The sequence below is a fragment of the Rana temporaria genome, chromosome 2, assembly GCF_905171775.1.
Source record: "Rana temporaria chromosome 2, aRanTem1.1, whole genome shotgun sequence".
NCBI lineage: Eukaryota > Metazoa > Chordata > Amphibia > Anura > Ranidae > Rana > Rana temporaria.
In genome coordinates, this window is record NC_053490.1 from 383,629,419 (window position 1) to 383,645,765 (window position 16,347).

At 43.2% G+C, this 16,347-nt stretch overlaps 2 protein-coding genes across 3 annotated transcripts in view; one reads left to right on the forward strand and one right to left on the reverse strand.

The window, feature by feature from the left end:
- The first annotated feature begins 3,598 nt into the window (after window positions 1–3,598).
- On the forward strand, window positions 3,599–8,544 carry FAM110D (family with sequence similarity 110 member D). The gene is made up of 2 exons (XM_040337904.1): window positions 3,599–4,047; window positions 7,222–8,544. The coding sequence occupies exon 2, from the start codon at window positions 7,310–7,312 to the stop codon at window positions 8,444–8,446; it is 1,137 nt and encodes a 378-aa protein (XP_040193838.1). The 5' UTR covers window positions 3,599–4,047; window positions 7,222–7,309; the 3' UTR covers window positions 8,447–8,544.
- A 5,874-nt stretch (window positions 8,545–14,418) lies between these two features.
- C2H1orf232 (chromosome 2 C1orf232 homolog) overlaps window positions 14,419–16,347 on the reverse strand; it is a 53,772-nt gene continuing 51,843 nt past the window's right edge. For both annotated transcript variants that reach the window (XM_040337906.1, XM_040337905.1), the window contains one exon: window positions 14,419–15,535. In XM_040337906.1, the coding sequence (XP_040193840.1) occupies window positions 15,307–15,535 (229 nt within the window). In that variant the 3' untranslated portion in view covers window positions 14,419–15,306. The remainder of the gene's footprint in view (window positions 15,536–16,347) is intronic.

A 16,347-nucleotide genomic window follows, 5' to 3' on the forward strand; every position in this document is an offset into this window, starting at 1 on the left:
GGCAGAGACTTTTCCCCAAGTTCCGAGTGACATTCTGGCTGCCAGGCTAGTGAGAGAGGCCTGTCCAGGTACGCTATACACACTCTGGCTGGAGTGGTGAAAAGAGAAAGTGTCGTTGAAAGCAGGACTGTTTCCCATCTACATACACCTGAATCTGCTATTTCCATTTGTACTAAATCTCTATTCTTCACCAAGTTTTACTGTTTTTACCCGGCTGGGTAATAAAGAGCACAGAAAAAGACACCTGTTGTGTGGACATTCCATTACTGCAACTCTCATCAAATACCCCTAGACAGCGGAGGAACATGAGGTAACATGCCACCCAAAACAAACCAGCAGCTCCTTCGGGGGTAGTGCTACACTAGGATCAGACCGATGCTGCAGCTGTCCCCCAACGACTCTCTGCACTGAGAACCGAGCCACTGAACATTGTCGATGGCTCGGTTCTCACTCCTCCTCAAGCAGAGCGATGCAGACTGTCATTCAGGATCGCTCCTGCTCTCCGTGCTCATTGGATTGCTGAGCTGTGGAGGGGCGGGGTGCTGACGTCTCAGCGACTTGCTGAGAGGCTGAGCCTGCCATTAGTCAAGGCAACTGGTGGATCCAGACTTGGGAAGTCGGCATGATGCGCTGCCTCGACTGCTGGCAGTGACAAGAATGGACTACAGACCGCTCGCCGCTGAAAACTGGTCACAATAGTGAAAAATGAATTGCACTCCTGTGACCCTTAGGAGAAGCCCAGCCTAAAAAGCTCAGGTTGGACTTCTCCTTTAATGCAATTGGGATTTAATTAGGATTATCGGAACAAATGATTCTGGTTGTTTTTTTTTGTTTTTTTTTTTGCATGCTAGTCTTCATATGACGAGGTTGCCATATATCCAAAAATTCATGTAGGACAGAATAAAAATTCAGAAGTGTTGTATTGTATTTTATTTGTATTGTAGTTTCAGACAAATACTGTACTGATTAGACAAAAATCGTGTTTCGTGTTTATCCCTTCAGATATTTTCAGATGAACTGTCATGATCGGCTCTTGAAAGCTGTGTACTAACGATCAGATTATCGTACGATCGTTTCGAAAGCTGTATTTTTGGATCGATTTGCTGGTCGCGCGTATAAGGCTTCATTCACACTTGGCGGACTCCGTCGCTACGGAGTCCGCCTGCTCCCGTCGGCTCAGCGGGAAATCAGTCCGCAGATCTCCGCTGAGCCGACGGATGACAAGCTCCTCTCTGCTCACTGAGCGGGGAGGGGCTTGTCGGGCACCGCTGTCTCCCTATGGAGCGATCTGATGAAAACGGACAGCATGTCCGTTTTCATCAGATTTTACCCAATCCGATCCGCATGGACGGATGGGGACGTGGCCCCCATACGTCTGTTTTTAGCAGGTCGGATCGGGTCGGATGTCAGCGGACATGCATGGAGCGGCCGTTCAGGTCCGTGACAGACGGACCCGAACGGCCAAGTGTGAATGAGGCCTTAGACGTAAGGCATATATGCATTTGAGAAACAGTTGTGCAAGTAGTTTGAAACATGAAAAAAATGCAACTACCATGATTAAGAAAAAATATATATATATATTTTATATATATAACTTTATTTTAATTTTGTATACTGAGGGGGAGAGTTCTAACCCCTGTTGGTTTTATTTTTGTCATCTGTGCCCAATTGGGGAGATTTGCCTTCACTTCCTTCCCCATAGCTGCAACGGGGGGTAAGAGGAATTACAGTAAAACCTTGGTTTGAGAGTAACTTGGTTTGAGAGTATTATGCAAGACAAGCAAAATGTTTTAATAAATTTTGCCTTGATATACAAGCGATGTCTTGATATAAGAGTAGCTTCATATCACAACTGAGTATAAAAAATAATAGAGAATGCATTACCATTTGTTGTAGCCCCTGTGGGCTGGCCTCTCTGTTATAAATAAAGAATTAAAACAAAATAAAAAAAAGAAGAGAGGAGCCTCCAATGCCTTGTACACATGATCGGAATTTCTTATGGAAAAAGTCCAACAGAATTTTTTCATCAGATATTCTGACCGTGTGTGTGCCCCATCTGAGCTTTTCCATCGGAAATTTGGACGACTGAAAAAAATTTCTATTGGAAATTCCGTTCGTCTGTATGGAACTCCGACAGAGAAATAACCACGCATGCTCAGAATCAAGTCGACGCATGCTCAGAAGCATTGAACTTCATTTTTCTCGGCTCGTCGTAGTGTTGTCCGTCACCGCGTTTTGGACGGTCGGAATTTGGTGTGACGGTGTGTATGCAAGACAGCTTAAACGGAATTCCGTCAGAAAAATCAGTCAGGCCGCATACACATGATCAGTCCATCCGATGAGAACGGTCTGATGGACTGTTGTCCTCGGTTAACCGATGAAGCTGACTGATGGTCTGATGTGCCTACACACCATCAGTTAAAAAAACGATTGTGTCAGAGCGCGGTAACGTAAAACACAACGACGTGCTGAAAAAAAACGAAGTTTAATGCTTCCAAGCATGCGTCGACTTGATTCTGAGCATGCTTGGGTTTTTAACCGATGCTTTTGCATACTAACGATCGGTTTTGACCTATCGGTTAGGCGTCCATCGGTTCAATTTTAAAGCAAGTTCTCATTTTTTTGACCGAAGGTTAACTGACCAATGGGGCCTACACACGATCGGTTTGGACCGATGAAAACGGGCCTTCAGTCCGTTTTCATCGGTTTTGACCGATAATGTGTACGTGGCCTTAGAGTTTATCCCGATGGAAATTCCGATTGTGTGTACGGGGCATTAGTGTAGAAATATTTAATGAAGGTACAACATTTAGAAACTTATTGCTACACTTAGAGGTGCCTCTCTTCTCTTTTATACCCTGTAAAAAAAAATCTTTGATATAGGGCTCTTTCACACTGGCGGCCCATTCAGGTCCGCCTGCCAGTTTTTTTGGCGGACCTGAACGGGTGCTCCTCTATGGAGCCGCGGATGTCAGCGGTGACATGCCCGCTGACATCCGACCCGCTTCGATCCGCCAAAGTGTGACGGAGGAAAAACCTACTTTTCCATCCGTCTGGCGGATCGGATCGGGTGAACACGCACATACGGTCTGTGTTCATCCGATCCCCCCATAGGGGAGAGCAGAGGAAAGACAGGGCGGTCCCTGCACAGTGTGCGGGGACCGCCCTGTCATCCGATGGCTCAGCGGGGATCAACGAAGCGATCCCTGCTGAGTAAGCGGAGGTTCACGGGGCGGATCATTACTGATCCGCCCCATGTGAAAGGGGCCTTACAAGTGCTTTGGATTACAAGCATGTTTCTGGAACAAATTATGCTTGCAAACCAAGGTTTTACTATATACCCAAATTGAGGAAAGTCCCTGGTTATCACCAGGGTCGCCAGAATTAGTGTCTCCATTGGAGGATTTTGCCTCTATTCCTGTTCTGGTGACAATTTATAATGTGGAATTTTCCTTCACTTTCACTCTCGGTGATAGGACAAATAGAGTTAATCTCCCAAACCAGGACACAGACAGCAATAAAAACTTAACATTGTATTATAATCCCTCTCCACTCTATCCAAAACTAAAAAAAAAAAAAAATGCCTTTGGTTATAATTTGTTAGGCGTTAACACTGTTCTAGCTAGATTATTGTTAAAACAGGTGAGAGTAAAAAAGACAAGGATAACAGCTGACAAGTTAATTGCAGAGGAGTGGAGCACACATGGATGGAAAATGAGGAGTTAATGTACAGAACAGTCAGCAAATGGATAATGAGAAGGGAGACTGTCTGGAAAGGGTGGAGATTTCCTTGTTTGTCAAGCACACACACTCACACTTTACACTGCACTGTGACACAGTTCCTTACTTATTGCACCATCTCACGCACTCCTACTGTACGTAAAGCTATCTTCTACACCCTCGCTAGCAAGGAGCGTACCGTACCCTTCCATCTCGCACCTTTGCTCACTGTTATCACATACTTGCACTCATCCATACTTCTCCACATGTTGCACAATCTGATTCGTTGATGTATTGTTGAGACGTACACTACAGCAACTGATTCAGGTAAGTTATATACAGTTTATATCTATACTGTATGTGTATGTTGTGTGTGTGTGTGTGTGTGTGTGTGTGTGTGTGTGTGTGTATATATATATATATATATATATATATATATATATATATATTTTAGAGGATTTATTACTTATGGTGACAGTTTCAAAAAAAATAATGGTATTGTATTATACACAATATCTATTGTATGCTATAGAATGAAAGAATTGATCAAATTTCCTCTATAGTTACCCTTACTTATGTGCGTTCTGTCACTTACAATGAATATATTATGAATTTTTATGCTTACAAGATTTAAGTCTGTTTTTTATTTATTTTTATTTGTATGTATGTGTATGGTCTGTTTTTTATTTTATTTGTATGTATACAGTTGTTTCTGCCGTCTCCAAAGTCTCTGTATTGCATATGATCCTTTTTTTTTCTTAAACTTAAGCACCAATTTCTTTCTTTTTTTCATTTCTTTCTCTCTAATCTTAGATCCTCACTTATAATTAGCTGGTTTTGGTTTGGCTTATTTTTTTTTTTCTGAACTAAGTTACTACCTTCTATGCAGACTGAGGCTCTATTTCAGGCTGGTCTCGGATGTCTGTATTTTTAGACTATTGGGTTGTTGGTTAGAAAAGGATGCAGACGGTATGTATGCATGTACAGTATGTATGTGTATTTCCAGCTCGCTAAAACATCCTGAAAATGTTGAATACAATATAAACTACAGACCTTTGCATGTATTGATTTCTATTTTTCATTTCCCTTCTATGTAGTTTCCATACTTCTGGCTACTTGATATAGCAATAGTCTATTATCAAGAAAGAGGATATTCTGCTTTAGCCCCCCCCCCTTTTTTGGGGGGGGGGGGTGGGGGAGTGGGTACCTAGATTTGGTAAGCATCCACTCACACTTTCGGTCAGATCACCTAGGCTTCCACTGGAAGTTCAGCACCCCCTCCCTGACTGCAGCCTTCTGGGAGATGTCAGCAGGCTGAGGACCGCTCACCCTCGCGCATGCTTAGTGAGAAGCCGTCTGTAAAGCTGGCTTCCCATACTAAATATGCCAGTGCCAGGACCCGGAGACCAGTGAAGAACTGGCCCAAGTGAGGACTTAGCCGGATCCTTGGACAGGGAAGTGTCCTTTTTTAAAAGTCAGCAGCTACAGTATTTGTAGCTGTTGACTTAAAAAAAAAAAAACTGATTTAAAGTGTATGTCTAGTTAAAAAAAATAAAAATGGGTGAAATATTTCCCCAATGTTTTGTCTCCTTTTAAAACACTGCAAGCATATAAAATTGCCAGTTGATACACCAAATATCCAGTGAGTGTCTAACTTCCTGTGGTGGGTTGACAACACTGTTTATGCTGCACTGAAATACTTACCATGGGTGTCAGCCTAGCCCGCGTTCTCTGTTGCTGAACTACAGAACACCTACCCCAGTCTCTCTAACATATGGAGGTGTTGTTTTGTAATCCAACAGTAGGGAACTTCAGGGCACATAACACTCCATGGGATTACAGTGCTTCTAATGCCCCGTACACACGATCGAAATTTCCAATGGGATAAAATCCGATGGAATTTTCCGTCGGAATTCCGTTCAAGCTGTCTTGCATACACACTGTCAGATCAAATTCAGACCGTCCAAAACGCGGTGACGTAAAACATTACGATGAGCCGAGAAAAATTAAGTTTAATGCTTCCGAGCATGCGTCGACTTGATTCTGAGCATGCATGTTTTTTTTCTCCGTCGGAGTTCCACACAGACGATCGGAATTTCAATCGGAAAAAAATAAAACATGTTCTATTTCTAAACTCCGACGGAAAAAAGTCCGATGGGGCCCACACACGGTCGGAATATCCGATGAAAAAATTCCGTCTGACTTTTTTCATCTGAAATTCTGATCGTGTGTACAAGGCATTAGGCAGCATTGACAGCACAAAGCAGAAAAATAGGAGCTCACTGGATTTCTGAAGCATTTTTATAGTCAACATATAGAGAAATGTGCTTGTAATGCAGAGAAATATTTTTTTTTTTTTTGTCCAGCTAACATTTTTAGCTATTATTTTTACCCTCTCCCCATTCCTATTTCAATTTCTTTAAAATAGATGACGTTTTTATGGACATTGTAACTAAAAGTTTTTTTGTGAAATTAATGTGTTATTAATTTAAAGCAATTTAACTCATTTTAATTGTTTTTTTTATAGAAAGGAGATGCATAGAGCATTTTTAATGGCCTCTGTGCCTCCTTTGGGGAGATTTCCCTTCCGTGTTGCAGAATTGGCACAGGAAGTGAGAATAATCCCACCATTGGGGACTGAAACTGCAATAAAAGTTTATATTCATAGAGTGGAGAAGACATAAAACTTTTGTAAGCTTTTCATTGATGTCTGTGTCTCCACTGAAGAGATTTTATTACTTTGCTAAGTTTCCCAGAACAGGAAGTAAGGGTAAATATCCCCAATGGGGAAACGGCAAAAAAAAAATCTAACTGTGCTTCTAACTGTTCCCCGCCCCAAGTACTAAAAAAAAAAGTTTTGTTCAGGATCATATTTTACTAATTACTGTATTTATTGGCATATAACACTCACTTTTTCACCCTGAAAATAGAGGGTCGCAGGGGGCCGTGGAAAGTTTTTTTTCCTGAAACTTCCCTCTTAAGCCTCGTACACACGCTCGGTTTTCTCGGCAAGAACCAGCAAGAAAACAGCTGCCGAGTAAACCGAGCGTGTGTACAAGGCTTTCAGATTTCTCGTCTAGAAATCTGGCCAGAATCTCGACGAGAAAAATAGAGATCCTGCTCTCTATTTTCTCATTGAGATTCTTGTCGGGCCTGTTTCCCGACGAGAAACCCGCGCATGCTCGAAATGACTTTGACCCAGGCGCGGTAGCTTCCACGGCATAGGTAGGGTGAAGCAAGATAGCGGCGACGGCATTGAATGTGACGAGCGCATTCTCCTCATACGCGATGACGTCGCCACGTTCTTGCCTTTCAAAAGAACCGCGGTTCTTTTGAAAGGACTGTGTTTACACTCGGGCGGCAAGACATTCTTGCCATGAATCTCGTCAAGAAAAACTATTTTCCTGACGAGATTCTGGCCCGTGTGTACGAGGCCTTAAAGTTATACGCCGATAAATGCGGTAATCTAATTTTCTAATATATCCTCATTCTGTTTTGCAGCTACCATGTTTCCTAATTTTAACCAGTGAAGGGCATCTTATGAATTGGACATGAACCTTTGGCGTTCCCTGACAAGCCTTTTTTCACAATGACACCTATCAATCATCATTTATCGCCTCTCATGAGCAGACCTAGGGTGACTGCATCGGATCGACTGGAGGCAGATAAGGCCAAGTATGTGAAATCTCCGCAGGTGATACATCGCAGGCAAAACCCAGCCATCGGTACCCTCTTAAGTCCTGTTTTAGCAAGGAAACAGAGCCCATCATTTTACAGTGCTAGTTCACCAACTGAATCCAGCTCAACAACGGAGTATGATTTTACAAGCCAATTTAGCTCTGCAAAACAAGGGCTATCATCACAGAAAAATGACTTTAATGACTGTCTACATCATGCAGCGGAAAAATCAGGTCCTCGGTCACCAGTATATACATTTCACCCAGCAACCATCTTCTCCCAGTCTAATAACCTCTCTCCCTGCCTAAGAAAGGAAGAAAATCACACTGAAGCATACAAAGATAACACACTTAGTCTCAGCAGGAAACAAGCCATATCCCACGGTTTCCTCACATCAAACCAAGGAAATGACCCACAGCCTCCCCCCAACTGCTCAACAGTCAGTCCCCTCTGTCGGAAACGATTCAGCGGCAGAAGGTTGAACCGACCGGATTCTCTCATTATGTATAGACAAAAGCGTGAAGGGGCATCAGCCAGCAAGGAAAACGATAACGTGGAAGCTGGCCTTGTGATTCGATTTCTTCAAGGGACCCCTCTATTAAGAAGAAGCACACGATTTTCACAGAAGACACCTCAACCATGTACAGGGAATGTGCCGGTTTCACCTCAGATACAAAGAAGTAGAGAGGAACCTGTGGTATGCCAGACCAACTACACCAGGGTCTCTGAGGTACAGGAAGTTACAGTCAATGACAAACTGACTTTTGGCGATGCCCAAAAATTCTTTGAGAGCTGTGGGCTTGAGGGCAGTTTGTTAAACTTGCTTGATATGTACCAAAAGGGAGACGAGCACACACCGTTTGGCAGCATGGAATCCATGGATAGAGTGAGCTGTGGGTTTGCTGCTGTTGAAGAAGATAAAGAAAGAACCCAAGTATCTGTAATTGAGAGGAATGCCCGTGTTATAAAATGGATCTATGGTTGTCATCGAGCGCGGACCAATGGGAGCCATGAACATAAACAAACACCAAGGGAATCTACAGTATGACATGTAATCTATAAAGACACAATTTTTTTTTTTTTGCATACCTTTTTGTCAGATACTGGGAAAGCACTATTAAAATATTTTTTTTTAATTCTCCAAAATGGTTTCTGAATACGTTGGACAAGGTTACCATTTATGGTTATTTATTTAATTATGTTATGTCTGCAGCTTAGTCTCTGAGTAGTTGCTCAGGAACCGCATAAGCATTTCAGGTCAGGTGTTGATTGAAATCACAACTTTTTAGTATACAGAGGAACCTTGGATTACGAGCATAATCCGTTCCAGGAGAATGCTCGTAATAAAAAGTACTTGGAGTCAATGGAAACTAAAATAATTAGTTCCGCATTGACTTCAATGGCATGCAATACCGCATGCGGCCAGAGGTGGGGGGGCACCGGAGAGCCTCGTAAACATTCGGAAAGGGCAGAGGACACCTTGGCTGAACTCGGAAAACATTGGAAAGACTCGGGAACTGAGTATTTCTGGGATTTTCTGAGCATTTCCGAATGGCACCGTTCGGCTCCGGCGCCCCCCCACCTAAGGCTAAACGCGGTACTGCACACCGCTTTGGCTTGAATCCTGCTCGTTTTGTGAGATTCCACTGTATATCTGTATACCTCCTGTATTACATACATCTAAAAAGGGCGGGCATTGATAGAGGGAATTTCTTTCCTACAACCATTTGATCACAGACAGTGTTGACATGGGAATCCCTCCCGCTGGGCCATTGTGTTCTTCTGGCGAGGGGGCTGGGGAAGCCAACACAGTGATCATTGCTACCAGATATAACAGATGCTGGCAATAATTGCATGTAAAATCCAGCAGGATGGTTGTACCCAAGCTGATCGATCGATTAATCAAAATGGGTACATTCAGGCTGCCCGTACATGGTTCAAATCTCAGCCGGTTCCTGCTGAATCAGCCAAGATCCAAACCGTCTATGGCCGGCCTAAGAAACAAAAGGTAAGTTAATTTATGTGATTCAATTGAGGCCAGGTTCACACCTATGCGAACTGAATGCGCGTTTCCCCGCGTTCAATTCGCATAGCAGGAGAATGTGACTGGCTCTCTATGGAGCCGGTTCACATATCCCCGCAGCAGGTCCGGTGTGGTGTGCCAGAAAATTGCGTGCCTTTTTTGGTGCGTTTCAGGTTCTATTTTATGTTCCAAAATTCGGGCTGAAATCGGACCTGAATCGGGGAAACCAGCACGCACCGGACCCCTGCTGTGCGCCGCATGTGGCGACTGTGTGAACCCGGCCTAAATGTTTGCTCACAAATGTTTTTGAATGCTACGTTTGAGTAAACTTCACAAACGATAAGATAAGGAACTTGTGCTGTATCTAATGCCTGGTACACGCATTCAGTTTTTTTTTTCTTTGTTCAATCCAGTGCGCTGAATGATGCTATACTAACACAAGCAATTTTAGTGCAGCAATCTGTACCGCTGTGTATTTGTGTTCTGACAGGGAGACTCCCATTGGCTGGTTTTCCAGCATGTCCCTTTGACAAAAGCTTGTCCTTATGACGCGTACACACGACCGTTTTTAATGTCATGGAAAAAACTACGTTTTTCTCGAGGTGATTCTTGTCAAGTCTGCCTTGCATACACACGATCGTGAAAAAGAAAATGCTGGAGCAAAGCGCGATGACGTACAACGCGTACGACGGCACTATAGGGGAAGTTCCATTTGAATGGCGCCACCCTTTGGGCTTGATTATGCAAATTTCCCTTCTCATAACTTGCTTCTGAGCATGCGCATTTTTTTTCCCGTCGTTAAAGCCTACACACTACCACCGTCGCGAAAAATGCTCTGGAGCCTATGAACGGTTGTTTTTAATGACCAATTTAAAAAATTGCATTTTTCTCATCATGAAAAACAGTCGTGTGTACGCAGCATTAGACTGGCTGCTGTTGAAAGAGCAGCTGTACACATGGTCCAAATGTTGGCTTGTTCCTGCTGAACCGGCCAATATTTGGACCAATATGTACCCAGCTTAAAGCGGAGGTTCACCCTAAATATCAAGTTCGTCTTACTAACACCACCAGCCTTAAAATATGTAGTATCCATTAGTTTTTTCGTATTTCATTCATTACCTTGTTTCAGAAGCTTTTCCTGTGGCTTCCGGGTTTCATTCCCTGCGGGAGTGGGCGTGTATTTAGTTTTGCCCGGCCGTGCGCGATGTCTCCTGGGAGTGATGTGTCGAGACTCCCAGGAGACGCACTGTGTAGTGTTGATGGCGCCGCTCGCCGTCAATACACTGCACATGCCCGGGATAGAGCGGTGAATGCTGGGACATCAGCATTCACCGCATCCCGGAAGGATTTGCTTGTGGGCTTCAGAGTGCCCACAAGCAAGATGGAAGCGTCCATCCCAGAATCTTATAAATTATCTTTTGCGGCTGAATAGGAATGCTGGCGGCTATAAAATTAGGACACGCGAGTAGGGTATTATATAAGGTAAGAGCACCAGAAGCATCTTGAGAAAAAAAAAACGTATTACCGCGGAACCCCCGCTTTAAGCTATACACTGCGGTATGTAAACCAATTTTGGCTTGAATGCACGTTGCCCCATCTAGAACCAAGCTTCTGGATCATATGCAGAGGTGCAGTCATTTAAAAAAAAAAAAGGATCTTCCAGCCTATTTATTAAGTATATGTGAGAGTTTATCTTCTAGCCTTTTAACCTCTTCCCCACTGCGCCATAGACAAAAGACGTCTACAGCACGGTGGAGTTATTCTGGGAGGACGTCCCTGGGACGTCCTCCCAGAATCCTTCACTCGCGCGCCCCGGCGCATCACAGATCGCGGTAAATCGCCGCTGACGGAGCGATCACTTGTAAACAAACCGGCGTCATGTAAATGCAGTCACAGATCCAGCCATCCTTCCCTGCGCAATACTCTGCAATAAAATCAATACTCTGCAATAACCCCCCATACTCTGCAATACCCCCATACCCCCCATACTCTGCAATAACCCCCCCATACTCTGCAATAACCCCCCCCCATACTCTGCAATAACCCCCCCATACGCTGCAATAACCCCCCCATACGCTGCAATAACCCCCCCCCATACGCTGCAATAACCCCCCCATACGCTGCAATAACCCCCCCCATACTCTGCAATAACCCCCCCATACTCTGCAATAACCCCCCCATACTCCGCAATACCCGCTAATATGACAGAAACAAGATTTTTATTTTTATTTTTTTACAGAATTGTCAGTGTTTTTTCTTTTATAGCGCAAAAAATAAAAAACCCAGAGGTGATCAAATACCACCAAAAGAAAGCTCTATTTGTGGGGAAAAAAGGACAAAAATTTCAGATGGGTACAATGTTGTATGACTGACTAATTGTCATTCAAATTGTGAGAGCACCGAAAGCTGAAAATTGGTCTGGTTAGGAAGGGGGTTTAAGTGCCCAGTGGTCAAGAGGTTAAATAAATCAGTGCTTCATACACAACCCAATTGATAGCAGCAACCTAATCTGTCTCATAATGGTTTAATGTACACATGAATTTATTTAACGACAATGCAAACATGTACATTCCATGTAATTAAAAATTAAATCAACATCAACAACCTCAGTCAACAAAACTGTTTGTTTATATCCTTTTCACATAAACGATGAGATCGTTTTTGTTATCAGATACTGGCGACTATTGAGAATTACACATTTATAACATACAAACACACAACCCAGAATCATTTTACTAATAGGGATATGATATACAGTTAGAAATGTAATGCCCATTATCTAATAGCTGCTATTTTGTCAGGTTTAAAGAATAGCCAGGAAGATTGTTGGGGACGGTGACTAAGCATCTTTGTAGATCAATTGTTTAATCAACCTGGCTGGAATTTGTCAGCCAACAACTTATTTAAATATCCTCATTTAAGGCTGAAGTCTACTGAAAAAAAAATTATTCAAAGGGTCCATGTACACTGGCTTAAAAAAACATCAGTTCTCAGGCTCTTTAGTGTGAAAGCATTCAGGCATTCACATTGGGATTGCAGATGCAGCTTCTTTCAGGCGCTTTGCACTAGGGCTGTGGAAATTAAAGATTAATTCCTCAAATTTTTTTTTTGATAGATGAAAATTTTTTTGATCGAACAAAATTCTTTTTATTGGTACTAGAGGTGCAACCGATCGTAAATGATCTGTGATCCGAGCGGGTCACCATATGCGGATCGGCACACCACGTGATCCGCTGCTGCCTCAGCCATAGGAAATGCCACTGCTTAGGCCTAGCTCCCGGAGTGGCGGTCATCTTGGTCCACCCGGCGGCGGCCTAGGTGAGCTTAGAGCGGTGCACTAATGTCGTCACCCAGCCTCAACTGCTCATGTTCGGCCGGCTTCTCTGGTAAGACTAAGAAAGCACTAATCTTCCTATACAGTGGGGGAGATGTCTGTGAATATTACAGTGGGGGAGATGTCTGTGGATATTACAGTGGGGGAGATGTCTGTGGATATTACAGTGGGGGAGATGTCTGTGGATATTACAGTGGGGGAGAGATCTGTGGATATTACAGTTGGGGAGAGGTCTGTGGATATTACAGTGGGGGGAGATGTCTGTGAATATTACAGTGGGGGAGATGTCTGTGAATATTACAGTGGGGGAGAGGTCTGTGGATATTACAGTGGGGGAGAGATCTGTGGATATTACAGTTGGGGAGAGGTCTGTGGATATTACAGTGGGGGGAGATGTCTGTGAATATTACAGTGGGGGAGAGGTCTGTGGATATTACAGTGGGGGAGAGGTCTGTGGATATTACAGTGGGGGAGATGTCTGTGAATATTACAGTGGGGGAGATGTCTGTGGATATTACAGTGGGGGAGATGTCTGTGGATATTACAGTGGGGGAGAGATCTGTGGATTACAGTGGGGGAGATGTCTGTGGATATTACAGTCGGGACTATATATGGTGGTGATCCGAAAAATGTATGTGCGTTATAATTAATCGAAATTAATTGATTAAAAAAAAATCGATTAATCGAACACGAAAATTGTAATCAGTAACAGCCCTAGCATGAACACATAGGATAACATTAGTTGTTTCTACAGACAAAATGCTAAACTCCTCTAGAAACAGTGTTTTTTTAAGCCAGTGCGCATAGACCCAAAAGCAGCACCAGGGATGGTACTTACAGTGAATGAAGAGTGCCCCATGTACTGATGGCTGCTGTGCTCAATTGAAAAATCCTAGGTCCTCTACCCCCAGATAGTGGTGATCTTCCAGTGCTGTGGGGGTCAATATGAATGTCTGCATCTGTGACAGACACTTCTCAAGTACCAACTATGCATGCCCTTTCTTCTTCTGTGCTCTAATCATATAAGCCGTACTATCATTTCCCACAATGAAAAGTCTTCTGGGATAGGAGGCAGTCCTTTCATTCATCTGCCTGTCCTGCATTTATAGAGCACTTTTCAATGAGGGAACCAATAGTACAGTTCCTATGAATGGGTGGAAAGGGTATCCAGAGTTGGCACTTGACGCATGGTGCACAGGTGCAGCCACTCATATTAACCCTGCAGAAGAAAAAGATCAGAGGGTATCTGGAGCAGAGGGCTTTGAATTTCAAGCGAACACAACAGACACAACACACAAGACACTTTTCACTTTTGGTAGTTGCTGACGCTGCTTTTTTTTTTTTTAAATCACCAGTGGTTGTAAACTCTCTCATATACACAGTGAAGGGACTATCCTTCTACATAAGTTATATCTGTCTATCAGCAGTCTTCTCTTCTTTACAACCAAAGTCCAGAATTTATAAGCTTCAGAAAAATGAGGGCAGAGAGCTGAAGTTGCACTCTGTACAGCTTAGTAAAGGAGAGTTCTAAAAACTGATTGGAGGGAAGAGACACCCCCCTTCACACAGCACACAGAAACAGAGCTGAGGCTGTGAATCTGCTGGAGATTTCTCCCCTGTCACCATTTTTCTCTTGGTGTCAGGAAAACTTGTCAGTAGTGATTCATGCTGATAGCAGAGGAACAAAGCAGCAGACAGAAATTACACTTAGTGCTCTTAAATGAGACAAGTACACACTAAAGAAGCATATGCAGAGTCTCCAGTTCCCCCAAACCATTCACATCAGAGTTCTCAATCCCCCCTTTCACATTTCATGTCTGAGGTTTACAACCACTTTAAGCCATACTTGTCAAAGTACATTCAGCAGATGTAGATTAGGACAGGATCATGATAGTCTAGTCAAGTCAACAGAAGCTTTTTGTATTTAATTCATAATAAAACATTTATCTGCTACCTAAGGTGTGTAAATATGTTAGGGATGAGAAACATATGCTCAGGTTATCTATGTGCCATTTATGGCTTGGTAAGGGAAGGCGGATATTGTGCAATATGAGGCGCTAGCCGTGGACTTGTAATGTTTCTGTATTCCTGTCCATTTCAGATTGCCAAGAGAACTGAAATCAGTTTAAATGACACCCCAGCTGAGTGACTTTTTGATCGAACTGTTTGAGGTCATTGGGGAATTATCATTTGCATCTCTTCCTATTATTTTTACGAAGTCTAACGTTATATTTCTTTTCATTTGGGTATCACATTTCACATAGGTACAGGCCCAATACGTATACAGCAGTACATATATTCATGGCATGAACTATACACCAGTAAAATTACAGCAGAAGCCTAGGAGAAACAATAATGAAACCTCCAGGAGATGAAAACTAGAGTTTTAACAGAATCTTTACCCGCTTGATATTTATGTCACATATATATGGACTATTGGTAGTTTCCAGTTGTGCTTGTGTCCAACATTTCCGCTAAGGCACAAGGTTGCTTAGTCACACAGTTCCTTGGGGGAACTGCCTTCAGTCATCTTCTCACTAAGGTGTAGTCTTTAATCACTCTTGCTTCTTAGCTCTGCTAATTTAGTAGTGAGAAAATTCCATTTGAAGGGTGTCTCCTCTACATGATGGGCTTCATTTTGCTCTGCTGGTGGATCTGCCAGCACCCCTTTTGCCTCAGAGTGCTCAGCAGTTTTCTGCTGCCATCGGTTAGTGAAGACATTCCAAAGAGCTGATGGTCGCTTTTCCGAGGGGTGATCTAGAGAGCGTGATGGAGGAGCTCTACAGAAAAAAAAAATATGACTGTAAGTTATGTATTTTCTCATTAAAAGAGTGGTGTTTGAAGGTCATGTCTGTACAAAGCAGTGTTTCACTGGTAAAGACCAAAGAGAGAATGCTGTTTAAAATATAACTTCAGATTTTCTGGGACTAGAACAGTTCCCTTTGGGTTACCTACAGTATATACTTTGCTAGGATTTTAGTAAACCTTTTTGTAGATTGATACCTTTCTGTTTGACTGACTGGGAGGTTCAGCCTTCAGCTGTTGCTAACCCAGTGTTGTAATGAGAAAAGGTGTAGAGCATGGGTCTTTAAACTATGGCCCTCCAGTTGTTCAGGAACTACAATTCCCATCATGCCCAGTCATGTCTGTGAATGTCAGTGTGTTACAACGCCTCATGGGATGTGTAGTTCTACAACAGCTGAAGGCCGTAGTTTGAGGATCCCTGGTGTAGAGTCTTTACCCTTTTAGGAGAGACTGATGCCACGTACACACAACTGTTTTTCCTGTCATGCAAAAAACGTAATTTTTCTCGACGTGATTCATCGTGATTCCTCTCAAGCCTGCCTTGCATACACACGTACATGAAAAAAAATGCTCACGCAAAGCGAGGTGACGTACATCACGTACGACGGCACTATAAAGGGGACGTTTCATTCAAATGGTGCCACCCTTTGGGCTGCTTTTGCTGATCCTCGTGTTAGTGAAAGTTTGGTGATAGACGATTTGCGTTTTTCAGCCTCCTGCTTTTTAGTCCGTTACAGCGTGACGCATGTGCTATCTCCATTGCGAATGGTAGTTTTACCAGAACGAG

Coding starts and splice junctions, on each gene's coding strand:
- FAM110D (XM_040337904.1), top strand. CDS start 7,310: ATGACACCTATCAATCATCATTTATCGCCTCTCATGAGCAGACCTAGG.